General features: G+C 46.9%; 2 protein-coding genes across 13 annotated transcripts in view; one reads left to right on the top strand and one right to left on the bottom strand.

Annotated features, from left to right (window-relative positions):
• Window positions 1-17,254, bottom strand: part of HSPA5 (heat shock protein family A (Hsp70) member 5) — a 93,242-nt gene extending 75,988 nt beyond the window's left edge. Inside the window, exon 1 of one of the 2 annotated variants that reach the window (XM_063936831.1) lies at window positions 17,153-17,254. The gene's annotated coding sequence lies outside the window, so the exon portion shown is untranslated. Of the gene's footprint in view, window positions 1-17,023; window positions 17,048-17,152 lie in introns of those variants that run through there. The other variant, XM_063936832.1, reaches the window with a different exon arrangement.
• A 32-nt stretch (window positions 17,255-17,286) lies between these two features.
• Window positions 17,287-26,887, top strand: part of GAPVD1 (GTPase activating protein and VPS9 domains 1) — a 279,694-nt gene continuing 270,093 nt past the window's right edge. For 5 of the 11 annotated variants that reach the window (XM_063936826.1, XM_063936825.1, XM_063936823.1 and 2 more), the window contains exon 1: window positions 17,288-17,464. In XM_063936826.1, coding sequence (XP_063792896.1) covers window positions 17,309-17,464 — 156 coding nt within the window. In that variant the 5' untranslated portion in view covers window positions 17,288-17,308. Of the gene's footprint in view, window positions 17,465-17,663; window positions 17,734-26,887 lie in introns of those variants that run through there. The other 6 variants (XM_063936827.1, XM_063936829.1, XM_063936824.1 and 3 more) reach the window with 3 other exon arrangements.

Here is a 26,887-nt window from a genome sequence, read left to right as displayed (position 1 = left end):
GCAATGGCTTTTGTGATACACGCACATGCAATAGTAGGTCTTCGAGCCACCCCAGCAGCTGTGTACAATGATTTACAAATTGCTCTTGTACCCTGCGCTCTACTGTTATGGGTATATGTGATGGCAGCAGATTTGCAAATGAGGCTAAACCCACAGCCTCACAAGTAATAATTAACAGAAGAAAGGGGTTTTGCAATTGCGCCTGAAGGTAGATCGATTCACAATGTATGGTATATTAACCTTCGTCTATAAATGGACTATATAAATGTGTGCTATACCAATTTGCATCTACAAATAATGTATATATCTCCACAAAAGAAGAAGAAAAAAAGAAAAATGTATTAGGTACAATGGGGTGGTCTTCTGTATGCCGGCGGTCGGGCTCCCGGCGCTCAGTATACCGGCGCCTGGAGCCCGACAGCCGGCATACCGACACTTATTTTCCCTCATGGGGGTCCACGACCCCCATAGAGGGAGAATAAAATAGTGTGGCGCGCGTAGCGCGCCACCGTGCCCGTAGCGTGGCGAGCGCAGCGAGCCCGCAAGGGGCTCATTTGCGCTCGCCACGCTGTCGGTAAGCCGGCGGTCGGGCTCCCGGCGCCGGGATGCTGGTCGCCGGGAGCCCGACCGCCGGCCAGCCGTAGTGAACCCGGTACAATGATACAGAATCTCTAGATATTAGAAGAAAATAATAAGAATTTACTTACCGATAATTCTATTTCTCGTAGTCCGTAGTGGATGCTGGGGACTCCGTCAGGACCATGGGGAATAGCGGGCTCCGCAGGAGACAGGGCACATCTAAAAAGCTTTTTAGGTCACATGGTGTGTACTGGCTCCTCCCCCTATGACCCTCCTCCAAGCCTCAGTTAGGTACTGTGCCCGGACGAGCGTACACAATAAGGAAGGATCTTGAATCCCGGGTAAGACTCATACCAGCCACACCAATCACACCGTACAACTTGTGATCTGAACCCAGTTAACAGTATGATAACAAAACGAAGTAGCCTCCGAAAAGATGGCTCACAACAATAGTAATAACCCGATTTTTGTAACAATAACTATGTACAAGCATTGCAGACAATCCGCACTTGGGATGGGCGCCCAGCATCCACTACGGACTACGAGAAATAGAATTATCGGTAAGTAAATTCTTATTTTCTCTAACGTCCTAGTGGATGCTGGGGACTCCGTCAGGACCATGGGGATTATACCAAAGCTCCCAAACGGGCGGGAGAGTGCGGATGACTCTGCAGCACCGAATGAGAGAACTCCAGGTCCTCCTTAGCCAGAGTATCAAAATTTGTAAAATTTTACAAACGTGTTCTCCCCTGACCACGTAGCTGCTCGGCAAAGTTGTAATGCCGAGACTCCTCGGGCAGCCGCCCAGGATGAGCCCACCTTCCTTGTGGAATGGGCATCTACATATTTTGTCTGTGGCAGGCCTGCCACAGAATGTGCAAGCTGAATTGTACTACAAATCCAGCGTGCAATAGACTGCTTAGAAGCATGAGCACCCAGCTTGTTGGGTGTATACAGTGTAAACAGCAAGTCAGACTTTCTGACTCCAGCCGTCCTAACTATATATATATATATATTATATATATATATATATATATATATATATATATATATATATATATATATATATATATATATATATATATATATATATATATATATATATTTTTTTTTTTTTAGGGCCCTGACCACGTCTAGTAACTTGGAGTCCTCCAAGTCCCTAGTAGCCGCAGGCACCACAAGAGGTTGTTTCAGGTGAAAACGCTGACACCCCTTCATGAAGAAACTGGAGACGAGTCCCAGTTCTGTCCTGTTCAAATGGAAAATTTTAATATGGGCTTTTGTAAGACAAAGCCGCCCATTCTGACAATCGCCTGGCCGAGGCCAGGGCTAACAACATGGTCACTTCCCATGTGAGATATTGGTCAACAGCATGGTCACTTTCCATGTGAGATATTTCAAATCCACAGATTTGAGCGGTTCAAACCAATATGATTTTAAGAAATCCCAACACTATGTTGAGATCTCACGGTGCCCCTAGGGGCACAAAAAAGCTGTATATGCAATACATCCTTTACAATCTGGACTTCAGGAACAGAAGTCAATTCTTTCTGGAAGAAAATCTACAGGGCCGAAATTTAAATGTTAATGAACCCCAATTTGAGGTCCAAAACACTCCTGTTTTCAGGAAGTGTAGAAATCGACCTAGTTGAATTTCCGTCGTGGAGCCTTCCTGGCCTCACCCACGCAACATATTTTCACCACATGTGGTGATGACGTTGTGCGGTCACCTCCTTCCTGGCTTTGACCAGGGTAGGTATGACCTCTTATGGAATGCCTTTTCCCCTCAGGATCCGGCATTCAACCGCCATGCCGTCAAACGCAGCCGCGGTAAGTCTTGGAATAGACATGGTACTTGCTGAATCAAGTCCCTTCTTAGCTCCCCAGGCCCTTAGTCCTCTGTGAGCATTTCTTGAAGTTCCGGGTACCAAGTCCCTCTTGGCCAATCCGGAGCCACTAGTATAGTTCATACTCCTCTATGTCTTATAATTCTCAATACCCTGGTTATGAGAAACAGAGGAGGGAACACATACACAGACTGGTACTCCCACGGTGTTACCAGAACATCCACAGCTATCGCCTGAAGGTCTCATGACCTGGCGGAATACCTGTCCCGTTTTTGTTCGGGCGGGACGCCATCATGTCCACCTTTGGTCTTTGCCAACGGTCCACAATCATGTTGAAAAACTTCCCTATGAAGTTTCCACTCTCCCGGGTGGAGGTCATGCCTGCTGAGGAAGTCTGCTTCCCAGTCGTCCACTCCCGGAAAGAACACTGCTGACAGTGCTATCACATGATTTTCCGCCTAGCGAAAAATCCTTGCAGTTTTCACTGCCCTCCTGCTTCTTGTGCCGCCCTTCTGTTTACGTGGGCGACTGCCGTGATGTTATCCCACTGGATCAATACCGGCTGACCTTGAAGCAGAGGTCTAGCTAAGTTTAGAGCATTATAAATTTGCTCTAAGCTTATTTATGCGGAGAGAATTCTCCAGACTTAATCACACTTCCCTGGAAATTTTTTCCCTGTGTTACTGTTCCCCAGCCTCTCAGGCTGGCCTCCGTGGTCACCGGCATCCAATCCTGAATGCCGAATCTGCGGCCCTCTAGAAGATGAGCACTCTGTAATCACCACAGGAGAGACACCCTTTTCCTTGGATATAGGGTTATCCGCTGATGCATCTGAGGATGCGATCCGGACCATTTGTCCAGCAGATCCCACTGAAGAGTTCTTGCGGGAAATCTGCCGAATGGAATTGCTTCGTAATAAGCCACCATTTTTACCAGGACTCTTGTGCAATGATGCACTGACACTTTTCCTGGTTTTAGGAGGATCCCGATTAGCTCGGATAACTCCCTGGTTTTCTCCACTGGGAGAAACACGTTTTTCTGGACTGTGTCCAGAATCTTCCCTAGGAACAGTAGACGTGTCGTCGGAAAAAGCTGCGATTTTGGAATATTTAGAATCCACTCGTGCTGTCGTAGAACTACTTGAGATAGTGCTACTCCGACCTCCAACTGTTCTCTGGACCTTGCCCTTATCAGGAAAGCGTCCATGTTTCTTTTAAGAAAAATCATCATTCCGGCCATTACCTTGGTAAAGACCCGGGGCGCCGTGGACCATCCAAACGGCAGCGTCTGAACTGATAGTGACAGTTCTGTACCAGGAACCTGAAGTACCCTTGGTGAGAAGGGCAAATTTGGACCTGTAGGTAAACGTCCCTGATATCCAGTGACATCATATCGTCCCCTTCTTCCTGGTTCGCTATCACTGCTCCGAGTGACTCCATCTTGATTTGAACGCTTGTATGTAAGTGTTCAAATATTTCAGATCTCACAGAGCCGGTTGGCTTCAGTACCACAATATAGTGTGGAATACTACCCCCTTCCTTGTTGTAAGAAGGGTACTTTGATTATCACCTGCTGGGAATACAGCCTGTGAATTGTGTGAGGGGGAGACGTCTCGAATTTCCAATGTACACCTGGGATATTACATGTAGGATCCCGGAGTTCCCTTGCGAGTGTTGCTGAAACTCTTGAGATGACCCCCTACCGCACCTGAGTCCGCTTGTACGGCCCCAGCGTTATGCTGCGGACTTGGCAGAAGCCGTGAGGAGCTTCTGTTCCTGGGAATGAGCTGCTTGCTGCAGTCTTCTTCCCTTTCCTCTCCCCCTGGGCAGATATGACTGGCCTTCGCCCGCCTGCCCGTATGGGGACGAAAGGACTGAGACTGAAAAGACTGTGTCCTTTTCTGCCAATATGTGACTCGGGGTAACAAAAGGTGGATTTTTCAGCTGTTGCCATGGCCACCAGGTCCAATGGACCGCCCCTTTATACGGCAATACTTCCATATGCCGTCTGGAATCTGCCTCACCTGACCACTGTCGTGTCTTCGTCTGGCAGATATGTACATCACATTTACTCTTGATGCCAGAATGCAAATATGCCTCTGCGCATCACACATATATAGAAATGCATCCTTAAAATGCTCTATAGACAATAAAATCCTGTCCCTGTCAAGGGTATCAAAATTTTCAGTCAGGAAATCCGACCAAGCCCCCTCAGCGCTGCACATCCAGGCTGAGGCGATTGCTGGTCGTAGTATAACACCAGTATGTGTGTATATACTGTTATGATATTTTCCAGCTTCCTATCAGCTGGCTCCTTGAGGGCGGCCGTATCTGGAAACGGTAACGCCATGTTTTTTATAAGCGTGTGAGCGCCTTGTCCACCCTAAGGTGTGTTTTCCAACTCGCCCTTACTACTGGCGGGAAAAAAGGTATACCGCCCATAACTTTCTGTCGGAGGAACCCCACGTATCATCACACACTTCATTTAATTTATCTGATTTAGGCAAAACTACAAGTAGTTTTTTCCCACCCTACAAAATACCCTTATTTGTGGTACTTGTGGTATCAGAAATACGTAACACCTCCTTCATTGCCCTTAACATGTAACTTGTGGCCCTAAAGGAAAAATACGTTTGTTTCTTCACCGTCGACACTGGGGTCAGTGTCCGTGTCAGTGTCTGTCGACCGACTGAGGTAAATGGGCGTTTTTACAAGCCCCTGACGGTGTCTGAGACGCCTGGACCGATACTAATTTGTCCGCCGGCTGTCTCATGTCGTCAACCGGCTTGCAGCGTGTTGACATTATCACGTAATTCCATAAGTAAGCCATCCATTCTGGTGTCGACTCCCTAGAGAGTGACATCACCATTACAGGCAATTTTCTCCGTCTCCTCACCAACATTTTCCTCATACATGTCGACACACACGTACCGACCTACAGCACACACATACAGGGAATGCTCTGATAGAGGACAGGACCCACTAGCCCTTTGGGGAGACAGAGGGAGAGTTTGCCAGCACACACCAAAAGCGCCATAATGTATATAACAACCCTAGAAGGTGTTGTTTCTATATATGGGCTCTTAATATATAATTATATCGCCAATTTATGCCCCCCTTCTCTTTAACCCTGTTTCTGTAGTGCAGGGGAGAGTGGGAGCCTTCCTCACCAGCGGAGCTGGTCAGGAAAATGGCGCTGAGTGCTGAGGAGAATAAGCTCCGCCCCTTTCACGGCGGGCTTTTCTCCCGGTTATTAGGAAAACTGGCCTGGGTTAAATACATACATACATATAGCCTTAATGGCTATATGTGATGTATTTATTTGCCAAATAGGTATTTATATTGCTGCCCAGGGCGCCCCCAGCAGCGCCCTGCACCCTCCGTGACCGTGTCAGTGAGCCGTGTAGCAACAATGGCGCACAGCTGCAGTGCTGTGCGCTACCTCTCTGAAGACTGTGAAGTCTTCTGCCACCTGTTTCCAGACCTCCGTTCCGCCGTCTTTCTTCAGCGTCTGTAAGGGGGATCGGCGGCGCGGCTCCGGGACGAACCCCAGGCTGACCTGTGTTCCGACTCCCTCTGGAGCTCAGTGTCCAGTAGCCTAAAACTTCAATCCTCCTGCACGCAGGTGAGTTGCAAGTCTCTCCCCTAAGTCCCTCGTTGCAGTGATCCTGTCGCCAGCAGGAATCACTGATTAGAAACCTAAAAAAAAAAAACTTTACTAAACAGCTCCTTAAGAGAGCCATCCAGTTTGCACCCTTCTCGGACGGGCACAAAAACCTAACTGAGGCTTGGAGGAGGGTCATAGGGGGAGGAGCCAGTACACACCATGTGACCTAAAAAGCTTTTTAGATGTGCCCTGTCTCCTGCGGAGCCCGCTATTCCCCATGGTCCTGACGGAGTCCCCAGCATCCACTAGGACGTTAGAGAAATATAGTTAAGAAATTAATTGTAAAAAATTAAGTGTAGGAAACACAAATGCTAATAGCGAATCCAATTAATGTGCTACAAGGGAGCGTGGCGTCCCACCTCCTCTCTCTGCACTATGAGTGTCCACAATGTCTCTGGCTGTACAATTCAATTTACAACACAGTCCCAGCTTAATACTACTCCAATTGTGTGCAAAAGTCTGTAAGTGATAAAAGTCTGTTCAGGAGTAATTGATAAAGATACAGACGCCGTCCATCAGCCCGATCCAAGGGAAGCGTGCCTGTCTCTGTGTGGAAAGTGACACCGGCTTCGAGACCCGAACGGGACTGTTAGCCATGTCCTTCCCCCCTATACAGAGCTGTTACCTGTGTCTCCTGAGGTTGCTTCACGTCTCCACTTAGTAACGCTGTTCGTCCTGCGGCTCCTGGTCTCTGGTCTTCGTCAAGGACTCCCTGACGAAGCCCCACACGGGTCGATACGCGTAGGAGCGCTACAGAATACAACATTTGTGATTCTCAATGCTGTACAATCACCCAGAAAATTTCGACATTCAATACAGCCCAGCAGTCTTGACGTGCAGTGCCCCCGGGGGTGTCCTGAGAAGAAGGCAGAGACCGGGGTCACGTGACCGCAAGCATCGTAACAAGGAAGTAGACCAGAGATCAGGACGAACAGCGTTACTAAGTGGAGACGGACGCCGGGAAGCAACCTCAGGAGACACAGGTAACAGCTCCATATAGGGGGAAGGACACGGCTGACAGTCCCGTTCGTGTCACTTTCCCCACAGAGACAGGCACGCTTCCCTCGGAGTTCTCCCCCCGCACATCCACCAGGGGTACCCCGTTCACTGAAAAACGCTACTGTTATCGAGGATCTCTAAAAGGAAAACATCTTTATCAATTACTCCTGAACAGACTTTTTTCACTTACAGACTTTTGCACACAATTGGAGTAGTATTAAGCTGGGACTGTGTTGTAAATTGAATTGTACAGCCAGAGACATTGTGGACACTCATAGTGCAGAGAGAGGAGGTGGGACGCCACGCTCCCTTGTAGCACATTAATTGGATTCGCTATTAGCATTTGTGTTTCCTACACTTAATTTTTTACAATTAATTTCTTAACTATATATTTTCTTCTAATATCTAGAGATTCTGTATCATTGTACCTAATACATTTTTCTTTTTTTCCTTATTTTGTGGAGATATATACATTATTTGTAGATGCAAATTGGTATAGCACACATTTATATAGTCCATTTATAGACACAGTTACCGTTCACGCTAGGTGTCTTTCACAGGGCGCTGCGCCCTGCCCCTTTTTTAGACAGCTGAATCCCGCCCTGCCCGTTTTTGTGCGCCCTGCCGTTTGCTGCCCGCCAGACCCTGTAAGCACACTGTCTCCCTGCATGAGAGTCCCCCGCGGCCCGCCCCGCCCGTCCGTAGCTGTCAGCCTCCGCTGTCTCAGCCTTGCACTGACACAGTGACTGACTGCAGCTCCCCTCCTCTGCGAGCAGACTATAGGTCTGCTCATGATCTGGTGTGACAGGAGGGCTGGGTTTGCCTTTCCCGCCGAGGCAAACCCAGCCCTCCTGTGTATGAATGTTTAAAAGGACTCGGAGAAGCCAGGGAGGATCAACAGGTCACCATCTTTAATGCAGCTCCGCAAATGTGGCGGTGATCAGCGCTCCCCCTCTGTGTCTGTGTCCTGGGCTAAATTTACCTTGTAATTACTGCGGCTGTAAAATTCAATCTCAGTGCTCTCTACCTGGTGCAATGCGCCTCAGTGCTCTCTACCTGGTGCAATGCGCCTCAGTGCTCTCTACCTGGTGCAATGCGCCTCAGTGCTCTCTACCTGGTGCAATGTGTATAACATGCTCTATCTGGCGCAATATGTATAACGTGCTCTACCTGTCACAGTGTGTATAGGAGGTTCTACCTGGTGCCATGTGTATTAGGTGCACTACTGTGTGGTGTAATGTGAATTGCCACTATTATGTGGCCACGCCCCTTCCCCACAAAACAACGCCCCTAAATTTTTGCTGCGCGCCTTCGCGCACACTGTCCATGCTTTGACCTATAGGAATGGGAGCACCAAGCATTATAGTATGTACCTAATTTTTTCCCTTCTAACTTAAAAATGTGCCCTCCCGAATGAAAAGTGTGCCCTCCCCGTGATCAGCACCCTGCCCTAAAAAAATTCTAGAGTGAACACTACACGGGTTAAAATACCATACATTGTGAATCGATATACCTTCAGGTGCAATTGCAAAACCCCTTTCTTGTGTACAGATTTGAGTGTAGCCTCAATTTTACGATCAGCCGTATCTTTTAGGGAGGCTGCACCAGGTACAAGCAATACAATATTACGTAATAGCCTAGAGACTAATGCATCCACTATCGGTGGATTTTCCCATTTTTTTCTATCCTCCAGAGGAAAAGGAAAAGATGAGCGCAACCTTTTAGGGATTTGAAATTTCTTATCAGGATTAACCCACGGTTCTTTAAACAGGGTATACAATTCCTTTGATGCAGGAAAAGTGACTGAGGACTTCCTTTTTACATTAAAATAAGATTCCTCCTCTGACACCTTATCAGGAATTTGCAGAACATCTCTGATAGCCTCTATAAGAGCTTCTATTCCCTGTGACAAGAGTAGCATCCCCCCCTCCATGTCTGACCCGTCCGTGTCAGATTGCAGGATATGGGCCAGAGATCGTTTTTGCAGACAAATGGGAGGGGATTGAGACGCTGGTTTGGGGACTGAGGGGGTCATTCAGAGTTGTTCGCTTGTTATTTTTTTGTCGCAACGGAGCAAATAGTCGCTAATGCGCATGCGCAATGTCCGCAGTGCGACTGCGCCAAGTAAATTTGCTATGCAGTTAGGAATTTTACTCACGGCATTACGAGGTTTTTTTCTTCGTTCTGGTGATCGTTGTGTGATTGACAGGAAGTGGGTGTTTCTGGGCGGAAACTGGCCGTTTTATGGGAGTGTGTGAAAAAACGCTACCGTTTCAGGGAAAAACGGAGGAGTGGCTGGAGAAACGGAGGAGTGGCTGGAGAAACGGAGGAGTGGCTGGAGAAACGGAGGAGTGGCTGGAGAAACGGAGGAGTGGCTGGAGAAACGGAGGAGTGGCTGGAGAAACGGAGGAGTGGCTGGAGAAACGCTGGGTGTGTTTGTGACGTCAAACCAGGAACAACAAGCACTGAACTGATCGCAGATGCCGAGTAAGTCTGGAGCTACTCAGAAACTGCTAAGAAGTGTCTATTCGCAATTCTGCTAATCTTTCGTTCGCAATTTTAATATGCTAAGATTCACTACCAGTAGGCGGCGGCTTAGCGTGTGCAAAGCTGCTAAAAGCAGCTTGCGAGCGAACAACTCGGAATGACCCCGAGTCTCTATTCATCAACTTATCCACAGTCTGTCTTATGTATTGAGTCTCTTTCTTTCTTTCTCACTATATATATATTTTTTTTATTTTTCTTGTCACCCTATACACACCAGGATGTAATGGGATAGCGAACATTGACTCAATCTTATCTTCACAAGGAGGAATATGTATCAAACCTTGGAGAGAGATATAGTACCGGCCAAACTGTCCATTTAAAGGTTGAGTTTGAAAAACAGGAGCTGATTGGTTGCTACTTTATCACCCTCCAAGCTATGATACATATACCCCTAAATCCTGCAGTGCCTGGGACTTTACAAAATGAACGTTATGGTAAGAACTTACCGTTGATAACGTGATTTCTCTTATGTCCACAGGTATCCACAGGATAACATTGGGGATATTGTCGAGCGACAGCGAAAATGGCACCAACACGGTCACGAGCTTTCTGGCCTCCCAGGATGCATTGGGGCCTCCACTATATAGTCCCGCCCACTGACTCAGTCAGATCAGATCTTTCCACAGCGATTATAGGCAGGAACATTAGGTAGAGACCTGTACAGGCGATAAGAACACACATGCACACCCTTCCATACAAGAAGGAAGAGGTTTTTAGTGTTTGTCTAGATCCTCAAATCAGATGCGTCCGGGTGGGATCCCTGTGGATACCTGTGGACATAAGAGAAATCACGTTATCAACGGTAAGTTCTTACCATAACGTTCATTTCTCTGGCTGGGTCCACAGGATTATCCACAGGATAACATTGGGATTCCCAAAGCCATTTTAGTGGTGGGGACGCTCCTGATTGCACAGGAGGACCTTTCGCCCGAAGTCTGCGTCATGAGAGGCAAAAGTATCCAAGGCATAATGTCTGATGAATGTGTTTATGGAAGAGCATGTGGCTGCCTTACATATCTGTTCTTCTGATGCACCCTGTTGTGCTGCCCAAGAAGGACCTACCTTACGTGTAGAGTGTGCAGAGACATTAGCCGGAATAGGGAGATCTGGATGAGAATAAGCTTCAGATATTACCATTCGGAGCTATCTCGCCAGCGTCTGTTTACTAGCAGGCCAACCTCTCCTATGGAATCCGTAGAGGATGAAGAGAGAATCCGTTTTCCTGATGGCACTAGTATGATCTATGTAGATTTTTAAAGACCGGACCACGTCCAGTGACGCTTCTCCCGCAGATAGTCCAGATACCTGAAAAGCTGGGACTACAATCTCTACATTCAGGTGAAACTTTGACACCACCTTTGGAAGATAACTAGATCTCGTTCTGAGAACTGCTCTGTCTGGAAAAAACTTAGGAAAGGAGACTTACATGATAATGCTCCTAAATCTGACACTCTTCTGGCTGACGCCATTGCCAGTAAAAAAAGAACTTTAACCGTTAACCACTTAAGATCTGCTCTCTCAAGTGGTTCAAACAAAGGACCCTGGAGAAATTTAAGAACTAAATTCAAATCCCAGGGAGCTGCAGGAGGAACAAATGGAGGTTGAATATGTACTACTCCTTGGAAAAAAGTACGTACATCCTGTAGGTCAGCAATCTTCTGCTGAAACCATACAGTCAACGCTGAGACTTGCACCCTCAAGGAAGCAACCTTCAACCCCTTATCCAATCCTGCCTGCAGAAAAATCCAAAATTCTAGCTACTTTAAAGGCTCTTGGATTGTAATTTTTTCCAGAACACCAATGAATATAGGCTTGCCATATTCTATGATATACACGGGCCGAAGAAGGCTTTCTTGCTCTAAGCATGGTTTGGATTACTTGCTTTGAAAATCCTTTAGCCTCTAAGATAGAGGTTTCAACAGCCACGCCGTCAAAGACAGGCGATCCAGATGACTGTGACAACAAGGACCCTGCATTAACAGATCTGGACGTTGAGGGAGCAGTATCGGTGCTTCCACGGACATTCTCCACAGATCTGTGTACCAATGCCTTCTTGGCCAAGCTGGAGCTATTAGAATGATTGCTCCTTTTGCCTGTTTTATCTTTCTCACTACTCTGGGTAACAGAGATATTGGAGGGAACAGATATGCCAGCTGAAACCTCCATTCTACTGACAGTGCGTCTACCAGGACTGCTCCTGGGTCCCTTGTTCTTGATCCGTACCTCGGAACTTTGTTGTTTAGACGAGACGCCATAAGGTCTATCTCCGGTAGACCCCATCTGTTCACCAGTGTCTGAAACACTTCTGGGTGTAGTGCCCATTCGGTTTCCTGAATGGTGTGCCGCTTCCCAATTTAGTACACCCGGGACAAATACTGCTGACAATGCTGGGAGATGGAGTTCTGCCCACTTTAGAATGGGAGTTACTTCCTCCATCAGACTCTTGCTGTGAGCCCCTCCTTGATGATTTAGGTATGCTACTGCCGTCGCATTGTCTGAGCGGATCTGGACTGGTCTTCCTTGTAGATTGTCCTTTGCCTGAACTAGGGCCAAGTAAATCGCTCTTATTTCTAACAGATTTATCGGCAGGCGACTTTCCCTTGCGGTCCATTTTCCCTGGAACCATAGGCTTCCGAGTACCGCCCCCCAACCTTGCAGGCTGGCATCTGTCGTCAGGACTTGCCACTCTTTTATCCAAAAGGGTCTCCCCTTGTTTAAATGGTCTGTCTGTAGCCACCATGCTAGAGACCTTTTTACATTTACTGGAATCTTTATCATCTGCTTCTTTATTGTTTGATGATTTCCGTTCCATTTTGTCAAAATGAGATGCTGCAATGGTCTCGAGTGGAATTGCGCATATTCCACCATGTCGAACGTTGATACCATCAGACCCAACAGTCGCATTGCTGCATGGACTGACATTGTCTGGGCTTGCAACGCTTCCCGAGCCATGACCTGCACCTTGACTATTTTCTTCTCTGGTAAGAGAACTCTCTGTAGGTCTGAATCCAATATGGCTCCCAAATGAACCATCCGCTGTGATGGATTCAGGGACGACTTCTCCCAATTTATGAGCCACCCGTGTCTCTGTAAACAAACTATCGTCTGTTGGAGATGGCTCAACAGTAAATCTTGCGACTGTGCTAAGATTAATAGGTCGTCTAGGTATGGGAATATCCTTATCCCTTGTTTGCGCAGACAAGCTGCCATAACCACCATGATCTTGGTAAACACCCTGGGTGCTGTAGCTAGCCCGAAGGGCAGAGCTTGGAACTGGAAGTGTTCCTTGAGGATGGCAAACCTGAGGTAACACTGATGTGATAGTGCTATAGGCACATGTAGGTAAGCATCCCGCACATCCAGAGATACCATATAGTCTCCCGATCCATAGCCAACATTATGGAGCGTAACGTCTCCATGTGGAACTTCGGGATCCATATGTAATTGTTCAACATCTTCAGATTTAGAATTGGTCGATATGACCCATTTGGTTTCTGGATTAGAAACAGATTGGAGTAATACCCCTGTCCCTTTTGTGATGGAGGTACTGGGACAATCACACCTGACTGCAGTAATTTTTGGACTGCTTCTTGCAGGGCATTGGCCTTCGACTCTATACGAGACGGGCTGGTGCAAAAAAATCTTTGAGGAGGCTGCCTCCTGAATGGGAACCCATACCCCCTGAGATACTACCTTCTGCACCCAGGCATCTGTTGTTGACTGTTGCCATGTGTGTGCAAATTGCAGGAGTCGGCCCCCAACCCTGGAATCCTCCAGGCGGAGGCCCGTCTCTTCAGGCTGAGGGCTTTTGTTCAGGTTTGGAAGCTGGCTTTTTGCTAGCCCACTGCTTCTTACCCCTGGATTTAAACTGGGGTTGTTTAGGCTCCTCTTTACCTTTCGCTTTGCTTTGCCAGCGAAATGAGCGAAATTTTAAACCCTTGGACTTAGGGTTGTAGGTAGCCAGAAATCTGACCTTCTTCGATTCAGCCTCTGACTCTAGGATATCCGATAAAGGTTTTCCAAATATATTACCCATGAAAGGCAATGCTTCCAATTCCTTCTTGGACTCCGCATCTGCCTTCCAGGTCCGTAGCCAGACTGCTCTGCGAGCGACTACTGCCAGGGCTGAAGCTTTAGAAGCAACAGTGCCTACATCAATGGCTGCTTCTTCTAAATACTGGGCAGATTGTCTTAAACGGCAAAGACGATCCTCTTGCTCCCTAGTAGGAGAGGGAATGTCATTCTCTAGTTCCTCTATCCATTCGCCCATTGCCTTTGCTACCCAGGCCGAAGCCATAGCAGGTCTTACCACTGCACCCACAAGAGAAAAAATATTATTCAATAGGCTCTCTACCCTCCTGTCTGTGACATCATTGAAAGAGGTAGAGGACAGTGGCAAAGCAGATTTGTGCACGAGTCGCAGAACATGTGCATCTACTTTTGGAGGAACTTCTCTCTTCCAACAATCTCCAGCAGGAAATGGATAATAAGAATCCCATCTCCTAGGAATCTTATACTTTTTACCGGGCGCTGCCCAAGACTCATCCATCATTTCCGTCAACTCCTCTGACGCTGGAAATTCAGCTTTCACTGACTTTGTTCGTTTGAATACAGGTGCTTTTGCTTTTAACGCTGTCTTGGCTGGTTCTTCCAGAGAAAGCACAGCCTTTACTGCATTAATGAGTTCAGCTACATCATCTGAACTAAAGCTCTGCGACTGATCATCATACGGAGTTGAATCTATTGTTTCCGCATCATCATCCGATGTATCCTCTTGTGTAGTCTGCCATACAGACGTATCTGTCTTAGTCTTACCTACACCTTGGTTGCTTGTAGAGGCTACTGGAACCAAACCATAGGAAGGGAGCTGCATGTATGGGTTCATAGTGTAACCTAACCCCTGAGGTGGTGCTACTGGAGCTAACCTGTCCGCTATTGAAGACAGAGTCTTTGCGAACATATTCCATGGTGGCTCTACTGGAGGTTGAACTAACTCCTGTTTTTTACTTCGCTGAAAAGCTAAACAGTTTGCACACAAACCCTCATAAGTGACCAATTGAATCATATCAATTACCCCTGACTTACAAGATAAGCATGTTAGAGCTGTAGGAGTGCTTGACAAATTCTCCTCATCACTTTTGCCGCTCACAGACATTTTTTTTTCTGATATTGACTACACAATTTTGTGACTGAACCACACCCTATAATAAGTATATAGAGGTGAAATCAATGTGACCACAGTGCACCTGATTTGAGGGTCAGAACAGGACTGACATTACACAGAAAAGTCAGCACACATACTAGCAGTCAGTCACATGTTAAAGCATTAGACATTGTCATATGAGAATACAACCTCCATAATAACTTATACATAAGTAGGAAATTTGTACTTCTGTTTAACTGGTTCTTTTTCAACATAACATGCAGAAAACACAGTAATATACAGGTCTCATATGCAATAGGTACTAAAAATTAACAGTGCACACTAAGAAGTAGAAGGAATTTTTAGTACTGTATACCCTGCCTCCAGGGAGCGGGATACAGGGAGACTCACCACACTTCCATATCCAAGCAAAGACGCTCGAAAGACGCTGAGTGGATTCAGACGCTACTGGTGTACACTGCCGCTCTTGGTAACTGATAACGGACACGGACGCTCACCAACGGACACGGACGCTGAGCGACTCCACGTGCATGCAGACACTAAAGGCCTGCGACTCAGTCTGGGCGGGTTTATATCCAGTGTACACAACCGCAGCGTCTAAGCTGCGACCGAGTACCCTCGTGGTAGCGTCTGAGCCGGAAGTGAGGTAATTCAGTTCATGAAACGAGAGACCCGCGGGAACTGGCCATGAACTCGGAGAAGGGACGGCCAGGAGAGCGTCTGAAACCCCCTGTTGACAAACTCCCAGGATCGCGGCCTCACCTAGTCCTGGCGCCTATGATCCCCGGAGCGTAGCGCTATCACACTCGAGATGTTCGGCGCATCAACACGCTGTTTGTAGTCTCCACCAAATCAGCGTAGCTGTGTCCTGACCCCTCTAGTAAGAGGAAGTCCATATACTCACTGTCTCCCCATGCTCCGGCCACAGCCTGGCAACGTCTGCTGGACCTGCTAGAACATCCGACACAGACGCCCGTCGAGACAGCACTGTACCGTGAAGGTAAGCGTTGTTGCGACCCGGTGGGGAGTTGTTGGAGCGACTCTTTCTAATACACGTTTAAGACGCTGTTAAGAGAAGTCGCTCAAACAAAAACAGTAAGTCTATAAAAATAAAGTAATGAAAACTTGAGGCTGCTTTCACAGCAGCCCTGTGACCATGCGGCTTCCTGCCGCACCAAGCAAAAAACTGATCTGACTGAGTCAGTGGGCGGGACTATATAGTGGAGGCCCCAATGCATCCTGGGAGGCCAGAAAGCTCATGACCGTGTTAGTGCCATTTTCGCTGTCGCTCGACAATATCCCCAATGTTATCCTGTGGATAATCCTGTGGACCCAGCTAGAGAAATATGCGCATATTACGCCTTCAATGATCTAATGGTTATGGTGTGATCTTTACCATGCCTCGCTAAAGTCTTAAAGTAGCCCATAGAAGGGGAGGGGCGGACACAGTTGGATACACATTAAAATAATTTCCTTATATTACAGACAATGCAATTAGGAGGGCTATATGAAACCTTACTCGTTATACAGTGGAAAGGTTTTCCAAGCACTGCATCTGTAGCTAAAGTGGCATAACATATTTGAAACAATTTCCTCTTAGGGTGCCCACAAAGCATCAGATGGCAGATATATCGGGCAGTCACCCACACATAGGGCAATCCGGTGCCCGACATGCCTGCCCACTCACATCGCTGATCTTTTGAACATGCTGAAAGACCAGTGACGCAGGCTGACAACCCCACGGGTGTGCACAATGGACAACATCATGCTCACACACGGAACTATATAGCTGCTATATTGTTCCAATTCATCAGATTGGCAGCTATGTCAAGCAGTGTGTGTGCACCCTTAATGTAATACATTGGATACATTGATCAATAACATTTTGGGCTGTTTAAACACACATATACTGTATATTCATGCACACACACTCCAGTCCTCAGAGAACCCTGACAGTACGTATTTTCCGTATCTCCTTGCACAGGTGCATTTTTTCCTGTAGTATTTCCCAACTCCAGTCCTCAGTGCATGTTCCACGGATCCCTCGCTGGTGCAGACGGGTTACTACTGACCCACATTTTAAAATATTAACAGGTAGCGCTAATGAGATCACTTGTGACCGGATTGCATCTGCACGCCATGGTAGCAGTGTAGGGTCGCTGAGGACTAGGGTGGGAAGCACTGCATTACCCACATATCTTTAGAGACCCACAAATCGCACCAATTATTTAGCTTGTGATTCTGTGAGGAGCTTGGTGCCATAAGGCAGAACACACCACCCTCTGACCACACACGAGACCTCTCCCCCTGGACTGCTGCAGAATTATTACACTTTCTACTGCACGCTTACCGACCAGCCGCTTCCGGGTTATAACAACAGGCTTCCTCAGTTACCTTACTGCTACGCATGCGCGCACTTTAATAGCCGCGCTGTCCAATTACAGCCGCCGCCTGCTGCCGCGTATGAGCATTAGACGCCTTGCGCTGGTTCATCGGCGCGTGCGCGATGAGGTCTCCGGCGCCTAATCCCGCGCATGCGCGGAGTCGTTTGCTGCTGGCTGTCCCTGATCCCGCGCAAGCGCGGAGTTTTGTATCTGGGAGGTTGAAGGCGAGAAGGAGTCCGGGAGTACCGGAGGGCGCAGAGCGGGCCCGAAAGATCCGGGTGAGCAATTCGGTCTGCCGGTCCTGGGGCTGTTACTTGCATAGCAGTGGTTTATCGCTGAGTGCTGTGCGGCTGTGGCTCTGTAAGGCCGGCGTGGATTAGTTGCCGTGTCATGTGTGGGCAGCAGTCATACTCGGGGTGTATATAGGGATGCATGGCTCCGGTCAAGTCACGCCTCGTTCTGCTGAGCTGTGAGGGCAGAGGCAGCACTCCCTACCGCTGCTGTGTGACAGGGCACTGGCTGCGGCTTCCTCCTCCTGTTACTGCATGTAACTATACAGTGTGCCTGTACAGTATGTACCACCCCCAGTGCTGTTACTCCTTCTGTATTTATCTGTATAATGTGTGTATATTTCTTATCTACCCCTTAACCCCCCCCCCCCCCCCGCACCAGTGCTGTTACTCCTCCATTATATAACTTTATGGTGTGCCTGTATGTAGTGTAAGTACAGTATGTCCTACCCCCAGTGCTGTTACTCTTTCTATATATCTATATGGTGTGTATATTTTTAATATTCGCTCCCCATACCCCCAGTGCTGTGTTACTCCTCCTATATATCAATATAGTGTGCCTGTGTACAGCATCTGCAATTTCCCCCCCCCAGTGCTGTCACTCCCCCTGTATATATCTATAGGGTGTGTGTATTTATCTTTATCCTATCCCACCTGTGCTTTTGTTACTCCTGTATACTGTGTATTTACGGTGTGTCCTATCCCCCCAATTTTCTTACACACACACACACACACACACACACACACACACACACACACACACACATTTATATATATATATGTGTGTATATATATATATATATATATATATTTATTTTATTTTTATATGGTGTGTGTACACTGTATATGTTTCCTATTCCGTGGTACTTTTACTCCTCCTTTGTATGTGTATATGGTGTGCTTTTATACAGTGTATAATACTGTATGTGTTATCCCACCAGTCCTTTGTTATTTCTGTATATAGTACATCTATGTGGTGTATCAGGATACTCTGAAAGAGAACACTTGCAGTGTATTACTCATTTTGCATATACATTATGAGGTGTGCCTAGATACAGTGTATATATTCTATCCCCACAGTACCCTGTAAGAGGACACTGGCTGTGCTTTATTCATAGTGTCTCTATATATTGTATATGTTTCTGCTAGTTCTGCTCTGTGAGAGGATAACTGCAGTTCCTTACTTACTCTATCTAGATTAGGAGTAAATGTCAGGTGGTAATGTATACAATATGTCCTAGTAATGCCCTCATAGGGCTTGGTAATTTCTATAGTGTTGGTGCTGAATCAGGAGGTATGGTCCATTCCCTTCTTATGCTGGCTATACACTAGGACGACCAGCATCCGATTCGATTCTTGTCACAATTTCCCTTCAAGTCCCCTGGGAGCTCTGGACACATGATTTTTTTTTTTTTTTTTTGGATACACGATGTGCATAAAATGAAGCACACGCTCTATTGAGCGATCGTATGCCTCACAAAAAGCACGTGATCACCATGAAAAGATGCCACTCAAAATGACGCTGATCGAATGTTCCATTGAGCGATGCATCATATGTGCATTAAACTTGGTACGATGTGCATGGCCTACATCACAAAACATACCCAGAAAGACTAAAAAAACTCAATATGTATAGTTTGGAGCAGAGAAGGCAAAGGAGGGACATGATAGAAACTTTCAAATATATCAAGGGTTTTAACAAAGTCCAGGAGGGAAACATTCTCCATATGATGAGAAGCAATAGGACACGAGGACATGCACTGAGACTGGAGGGGGGGAGGTTCAGGAGAAATATGAGGAAAAAATTACTTCTCAGAAAGGGTAGTGGACAAGTGGAATAGCCTCCCATCAGAGGTGTTAGAGGCTAAAGGTGGGTACACACTAGTAGATATATCTGCAGATCAATTGATCTGCAGATATATCTATGTACGGATCAGGCAGTGTGCTGTGCATACACACTGCCCGATCTGTCGGGGGACTGACGTCATGAACTGGGCGGGCGTGCGCCCGCCCAGTTCACCTGTCAATCTCCGCCGACCGCCCCGTACACACACAGCGACGCGCCAATATATCGTTAGATAAATTGGCCGTCGGCTGTGCTGCGCGGCCGACGCGATACGTCTGTGAACGACGGAGTTCACAGACGTATCGGCCGTACACACTGGCCGATGGTCCCGCGATATATCGGCTGTTCAAGAGAACGGCCGATATATCGACCAGTGTGTACGGGCCTTAAGACAGTAGAGCAATTTAAACATGCATGGGATAGACATAAAGATATCCTTACAAAGAAATAAGGATCAAACAAGGTTAGAGATAAAAATATAGTTAAAAAAAAGGGCAGACTAGATGGGCCAAGTGGTTCTTATCTGCCGTCAAATTCTATGTTTAATATGGGCTGCACTTACGATCAGAGAAGGCGACATTCAACTCGGGGGTCTGCACATTGCATTGTAATCGTACCCAAAACATACACAATGTGCATACGATGCATTGAACGACGCGATAAAATCGTACATTCATGCACAATATCGTCCTAGGGTATGGCCATAGTTCCGGTTTGTATTTATTGCGTTACATTTCCATATAGTGTATGCTGTGGAAAGACCGTCTGGTGTCACTGACGAAGCAGATAATATGTCTACTCAGATGTGTGGTCACTCATGATTGCTTCACTTCTGTGTCACTTGACAGAGGGTGCAATGTATGTCCTAAGGAAATGTGGAATTCATACTTGAATATGCACTTATTTCTTATTCTGCTTTCTAGAACACGTCATTCTTAGTAGCTGACAGTGTAGAATCAAATACGTCATGGAAATTTCCTAATGAAAGTACACGGAGCATGTCCTGACCTAGAAGTTGCTAGACATCACATTTCTAACTCGTGCTTTATTTATTAGATGTGAATGTAGAGTGTTGGTTTTACCATATAGCAGTCATCAAATGTTTCTAAGAGGTATATACGTTATTATTGATAATAATAATAATAATAATAATAATAATTTTATTTATATAGCGCTCTTTCTCCAATAGGACTCAAGGCGCTTAACAGATACATAGCATAATATAGTACAGAAAATAATGAAGTACATTTTCATAAAATACAGAAGCATGAAGATACTAAAAGGGACACTATGGAAATGCTTGAGTAAACAGGAAAGTCTTGAGTCTACTTTTGAAGGATTCTATAGTTGGGGCCTCTCGCACTGTGCGGGGAAGTGAGTTCCATAGAGTCGGAGCCGCATGACTAAAAGCTCGACCCCCAGACGAATTACGGTAGATTCTAGGTACTGCTAAAAGTCCTTCATCTACAGATCGCAGTAATCGAGTGGGGCAGTATGGGGTCAGAAGCTGTTTCAGGTACCTTGGGCCCTGGTCATGTAATGCTTTGGAACTCAGTAAGCCAATCTTGAAGATGATTCGCCATCTTACAGGCAGCCAGTGAAGGGAGTAGAGGATGGGTATTATGTGGCTAGAACGGGGCTGGTTGGTTAACAGCCTGGCAGCTGTATTTTGCACCAGCTGTAAGCGTTGCAATTCTTTTGCTGGGAGACCAAGGTAGAGGGCATTACAGTAGTCTAATCGAGATGATACAAATGCATGTATGACTTTTGGCATATCATCTGAGGGAATTAAGTGCTTGATTCTGGCTATGTTCCTCAGGTGAAAGAATGAGGATTTGATTGTGGCTGATATCTGATGTTTAAGTGTCAAGCCACCATCCAGGACAACGCCAAGATTCCGCACACGATCACTGGTCTGTAATTCTGAATCCCCGAGTGTAATTCCAGTTGGTTGGCTATGCTGCAGTCTTGTCCTTTGATGTTGCGGTCGTATCATAAGGACCTCTGTTTTATCCAGGTTCAGTCGCAGCCAACTGGCGCTCATCCACTCCTGTAGTTCAGCTAGACAGCCATTTAGGGTTGCTATTGGGTTATCAGTGCCCGGAGCAAAGGACAAGTACAGTTGTGTATCATCTGCATAGCAGTGGTAGACCAGGCCATGGCGCCTGATTATTTCGCCCAATGGGAGCATGTATACTGAAAAAAGCATGGGGGATAGTATAGAACCTTGTGGGACACCACATGGCAATGGCACTGGTGGTGATAAGTATAATCCAGACGATACTCTCTGTGACCTGCCTGTGAGAAATGATTTGAACCAGCTTAGGACCGTGCCATCCAGACCACAGAAATGTATCAGTCGCTCAATCCATGGTCCACGGTATCATATGCTGCCGAGAGATCTAGAAGGATTAATATTGAATAGTCACCTCTGTCTCTTGCCATCAGAAGATCATTTAACACACACACCAGGGCTGTTTCAGTGCTATGTCTTCTCCTGAATCCTGATTGAAATGGATCATAAATATCATTGGTTGTCAGGCGGGTTTCCAGTTGATTTGCAACCACTTTCTCAATAACCTTTCCTAGGAAAGGAAGGTTTGATACCGGTCTGTAGTTGGTCATGCAGACCGGTATCATGCATTAGGTTTTTTAAGCAGTGGTCTAACAATTGCTTCCTTTAGGGGCCCTATTGAGGGACATTCCATGAAATGTCCCATATGTGACACAATTTTTTTTTTAACTGTATCTTTTTAAATGACAGCTTTCTCATAGGTTTTTAGAAAAAGAATAACACAGGCTCTTAATACAAAAGGAGCTGAATCAGTTGTGGCACGTGCCACCTGCTGGCCGTCTAAAGCAGGGATGGGGAACCTTCGGCCCTCCAGCTGTTGTTGAACTACACATACCAGCATGCTTTGCTATTTGGCCATGCTAAAACTGTTGCAGGGCATGCTGGGATGTGTAGTTCAACAACAGCCGGAGGGCCGAATGGGTGTCTATAGAGCTATTCACTTGTTGCTCCGATAGATGCTCATTAGCCGCGCCAGCCTCAGGAGGTGTTGGAAAAAAATTGTTAATGTCTGTCGTTTGTGCCCCCAAAGGCCAAATCCAGACCCTGGACACCCATTCAACTGCTTTAGACGTGTTCAGGTGCCTTAACTGGCAATAGGCGTCTGATCGGAGCAACAATTGAATAGCTCCTATAGACACTTAGCTTGGGGCTCGGTAAACAGTTGAATCGGCTGCAAAGAGTTGAGCTGAATTATCAAGTAAAAGTTAACTTTACAGTATGTCCCATGACATAGAATGGCTCTTGAGCAGTTATTTGGTGTTGCTATTGGATTGATCTATATGGCTGCTCCCGGCTGCATATAGATCAATCCAATAGCAACACCAATTATCCTTGATGCGTTTCGTGCTCCATCACGAAACGCGTTGGTTGCTGGGAACCGGTCGCACGTCACACCGGAAGTCGCGCAACGAGTACTTCCGGTATTGCGGAGAACGCCGTGTTAAGAGGAAGACCGCAAGGACGAGTGACCAGCGCCGCAGGGATGGAAGGTAGGAGAGGGATAGTTGGCTAGAGACACCACCTCCCGCCCTCAAAGACACGGAAACTCGAACAGCAGCGAACCTCGTTATCAGCAACCCGGTCCCAATAACAATCACTCTGGAAAGAGCTTAAACATTACTGTAGAACCAGTATTATCGTTTTTAATCACTATTGTTTTTAAAGTTTTTTTCTTGACTGTGCAGGTACACACATACAACATACATTAGCACTCCCATACCCTATTTTAAATTATGTCACCTGTTGCTGACAATTCTTCCTACATTAAGTTTTTCTGTGTCAGATAATATTTTATTATTGAGATATGAAAGCCATTAGTGAAGAAATAAAATATATACCTGACACCTTAGTGTATCCTTAAATTGCAGCAATAACACATTTTCTCTAGCAATAAGGCATATTGGGGACAGAGTTAGTATGATGGGGTATAGACGGGTCCAAAGGAGCCAGTGCACTTTAAATTTATTCAACTGGGTGTGCCCAGTCTCCCCTCTGTGCCCCCTCCCACAGGCAGTTTAGAAAAAAGTGCCCTCAGGAGAGGATGCACACTCTGAAGCTCCAGAGTTTTTTTTTTCCCTTCAATTTCATTTAAAACTTTAGTTTGTTTTGGTATGCTGCGCCATGGGAGTTAGGGAGGGGAGATGGTCACCGGCCTCATGAGGTGCAGAGCCGCTTCTCTGCTGCAGGACCACCGTGCTGAGGGTTGTTTGTTCTGCCGGGCACTGCGCCTTAGCTGTCGCAGATGTAGCTTGCCACACACCCCTAACAGAGGGGGTAATTCCAAGTTGATCGCAGCAGGACATTTTTTAGCAATTGGGCAAAACCATGTGCACTGCAGGGGGGGGCCAGATATAACATGTGCAGAGAGAGTTAGATTTGGGTGGGTTATTTTGTTTCTGTGCAGGGTAAATACTGGCTGCTTTATTTTTACACTGCAATTGAGATTGCAGATTGAACTCACCACACCCAAATATAACTCTCTCTGCAAATGTTATATCTGCCTCCCCTGCAGTGCACATGGTTTTGCCCAATTGCTAACAAAGTTCCTGCTGCGATCAACTCAGAATTACCCCCAGAGCCTGAAGGTGATCGTCGTGGGGAGTACAAACCAGGGGCTCTGCAAGGGGGGGCCTCTGAGTTCATTGTGCGGCAGACGCGTAGTTGAGGCGTACGGGTCCCTCCTGGGCGGGAGGTATGTTGTACCAAGCATTTATGTGAGGCTACAGAGCCTGTGGAGACATTGGTGGTCATTCCGAGTTGATCGCTAGCTGCTGTTGTTCTCTGCGTAGCGATCAGTGGAAAAAAACGGCTAACCTGCGTATGCACCGAAATGCGCACGCACGTCGTACGGGTACGAAGTCCTTTGTGGTTTTGCACTGGTTCTAGGGACGAGCGCAAGGAGATTGACAGGAAGTGGGAGTTTCTGGGTAGCAACTGACCGTTTTCTGGGAGTGTTTCGAAAAACGCAGGCGTGGCCGGGCGTTTTCTGGGCGGGTATCTGACGTCATTACCGTGTCTTGTAACAAAGTATTTGTTGAAAAGAAACAACAAAAGAAGTAGACTCGTCGCAGCAATCATCGCACAGAATAACTACAGGGCTGTTCTTGTTCTGCACAAAATGTGTTTGCTGCCGCGCGTCTGCACAGGCGTTCGCACTTCTGCAAAGCGAAAATACACTCCCCTGTGGGCGGCGACTATGCGTTTGCACGGCTGCAAAAAGTAGCTAGCGAGCGATCAACTTGGAATGAGGGCCATTGCCAGTATAAAAATCTTATAGTAGCTCCGGCGCCATATCGGGGGCGGAGCTACATCAGAGCGGGCTCAGCGGCATTTTGGCGCCTTCCTCTGCATAAGCGAGCAGCAGCAGCCTCATACAGCTCCTCAAAAACGGTCACAGGAACGCTGGTTCAGGGTGTAGAGGGGAAGAGCCGCTATTAGTGCATAGTTTACAAATTATCTGTACAGAAGTATCACTGTTTTATTGTACTAAATAAAACGCTGACCGTCTCACTGGGGCTGTGCAGTGTTGGGTGCGCTGGGGTCCTCTTTTCTGTGTCTCCTCTCACATGCAATAGGGCAGGCTTGTATTGTATTCAGTCTGTGTTGTATGCGTATATTGTCTATATTTCATTATGGTGAAACAGAAGTTATGCAGTGTATGCAATGCCAGATTCTCCCCTAGTTCATCTGGCTCCATATCATGTGAGCAATGTAGTCAGTCCTCACAAAATGCTGATAACAACATGGGGAGAGTCCAGAGCCTTCCTGGCTGGGGGCTATAAAAACTATGATGTCGGATATGTCAATATGCCAATAAAACACAATAACTGCAACAAGCAGTGGCTAACATAACTGCTAAGGCTGATGCTTCCCTTCCGCCGCTGTCTACAGGTGCACAAAAATACTTCTCTGGGCGGAAAGAAATGCAAGAGCGTTGTCCGCAATTTTCATCCAAGCAGTGGACAACTGGGAAGCGGACTTCCTCAGTCGCCACGACCTCCAACCGGGGGAGTGGGGATTACATCCTCAGGTGTTTCAACAGATTGGGATACCCGCAGATCGAAATGATGGCATCTCGCCTCAACAAGAAGCTTTGCTGCTACTACTCGCGACCCAGGTACCCTCAGGCGAGTGCAGTGGATGCGCTGACTTCACCTTGGCCTCACCGGCTGGTCTACCTATTTCCTCCGATTCTGTTGATCCCAAGGGTGCTCCAGCGGATCAGCGTCCAAGCAATCCTGATTGCACCGGATTGGCCCCGAAGGGCGTGGTACGCAACTCTTCTGGACATGTCCATAGAAGACCCTTGGCCTCTGCGAATGGATCCTCTACAGCAGGCTTTCCCAACCACGGTCCTCAAGGCACACCAACAGTGCAGGTTTTAGTGATATCCAGGCTGCAGCACAGACGGTTAAATCAAAATAAGTGAGCTACTAATTAAGTCACCTGTACTGAAGCCTGGATATCACTAAAACATGCACTGTTAGTGTGCCTTGAGGACCGTGGTTGGGAAAGCCTGCTCTACAGCAAGGACCGTTCGTCTACCCGGACTTATGGCAGCTTTGTTTGACGGCATGGAAGTTGAGCTGAATATCCTAGCTCACAAAGGGCTTTCCATAAAGGTCATTGCCACTATGGTGCAAGCCAGAAAACCTGTGACGTAAAATTATTATCATATCTGGAGAAGATATGTCTCTTGGTTCGAGGAACACACGTATCCGCCTGCGGAGTTTCACTTGGGAAGTTTCCTGCAGGCTGGTGTGGATAAAGGCTTACGTCTGGGTTCCATTAAGGTCCAGATTTCAGATCTCTCAATTTTCTTTCAGAAGAAATTAGCTGTGTTGCCAGAAGTTCAGACCTTCTTACAAGGGGTACTCCACATAAAACCTCCCTTTGTGCCGCCTACGGCACCCTGGGCTTTGGATGTAGTATTGAAATTTCTACAGTCCTCCTGGTTTGAGCCTCTGATGTCAATAGAAGACAAGTACCTCACATGGAAGACAGTGATGTTATTGGCCCTGGCTTCTGCTAGACGCGTCTCAGCATTGGGGGGCCTTATCGTGTAAAAGTCCATACTTGGTCTTTTACGGGGACAGAGCAGAGCTCCGGACTAGAGAGCAGTTCCTGCCGAAGGTTGTATCCACGTTCCACCTGAATCAACCTATTGTGGTTCCGTCCTGTTCTGATGCTAAAGGGAAAAAGATTGGAAGACAACCTCCTATCTTTTTACACACTGACGTGTTCCCGTATGTGTAAGACACCTGAGTGGGTCATTTAGCTGTGCGCAGTTGAGGTAGTACTCATTCTTTTTGTATAACTGTTTTACCTATAACTGCCTGTGGGAGGGGGCATAGAGGGGAGGAGCCAGCACACCCAGTTGAAGAAATTTAAAGTGCACCGGCTCCTTTGGACCATGTCTATACCCCATTGTACTAATTCTGTCCCCAATATCCCTTATGTACCACGAGAAAAGGATTTACCGGTAAGTATT

This window comes from Pseudophryne corroboree, chromosome 8 (assembly GCF_028390025.1).
Source record: "Pseudophryne corroboree isolate aPseCor3 chromosome 8, aPseCor3.hap2, whole genome shotgun sequence".
NCBI classification, from domain to species: Eukaryota; Metazoa; Chordata; class Amphibia; order Anura; family Myobatrachidae; genus Pseudophryne; species Pseudophryne corroboree.
The sequence above is the reverse complement of the archived record's forward strand: the minus strand, read 5'-3'. Positions and strand labels throughout refer to the sequence as shown.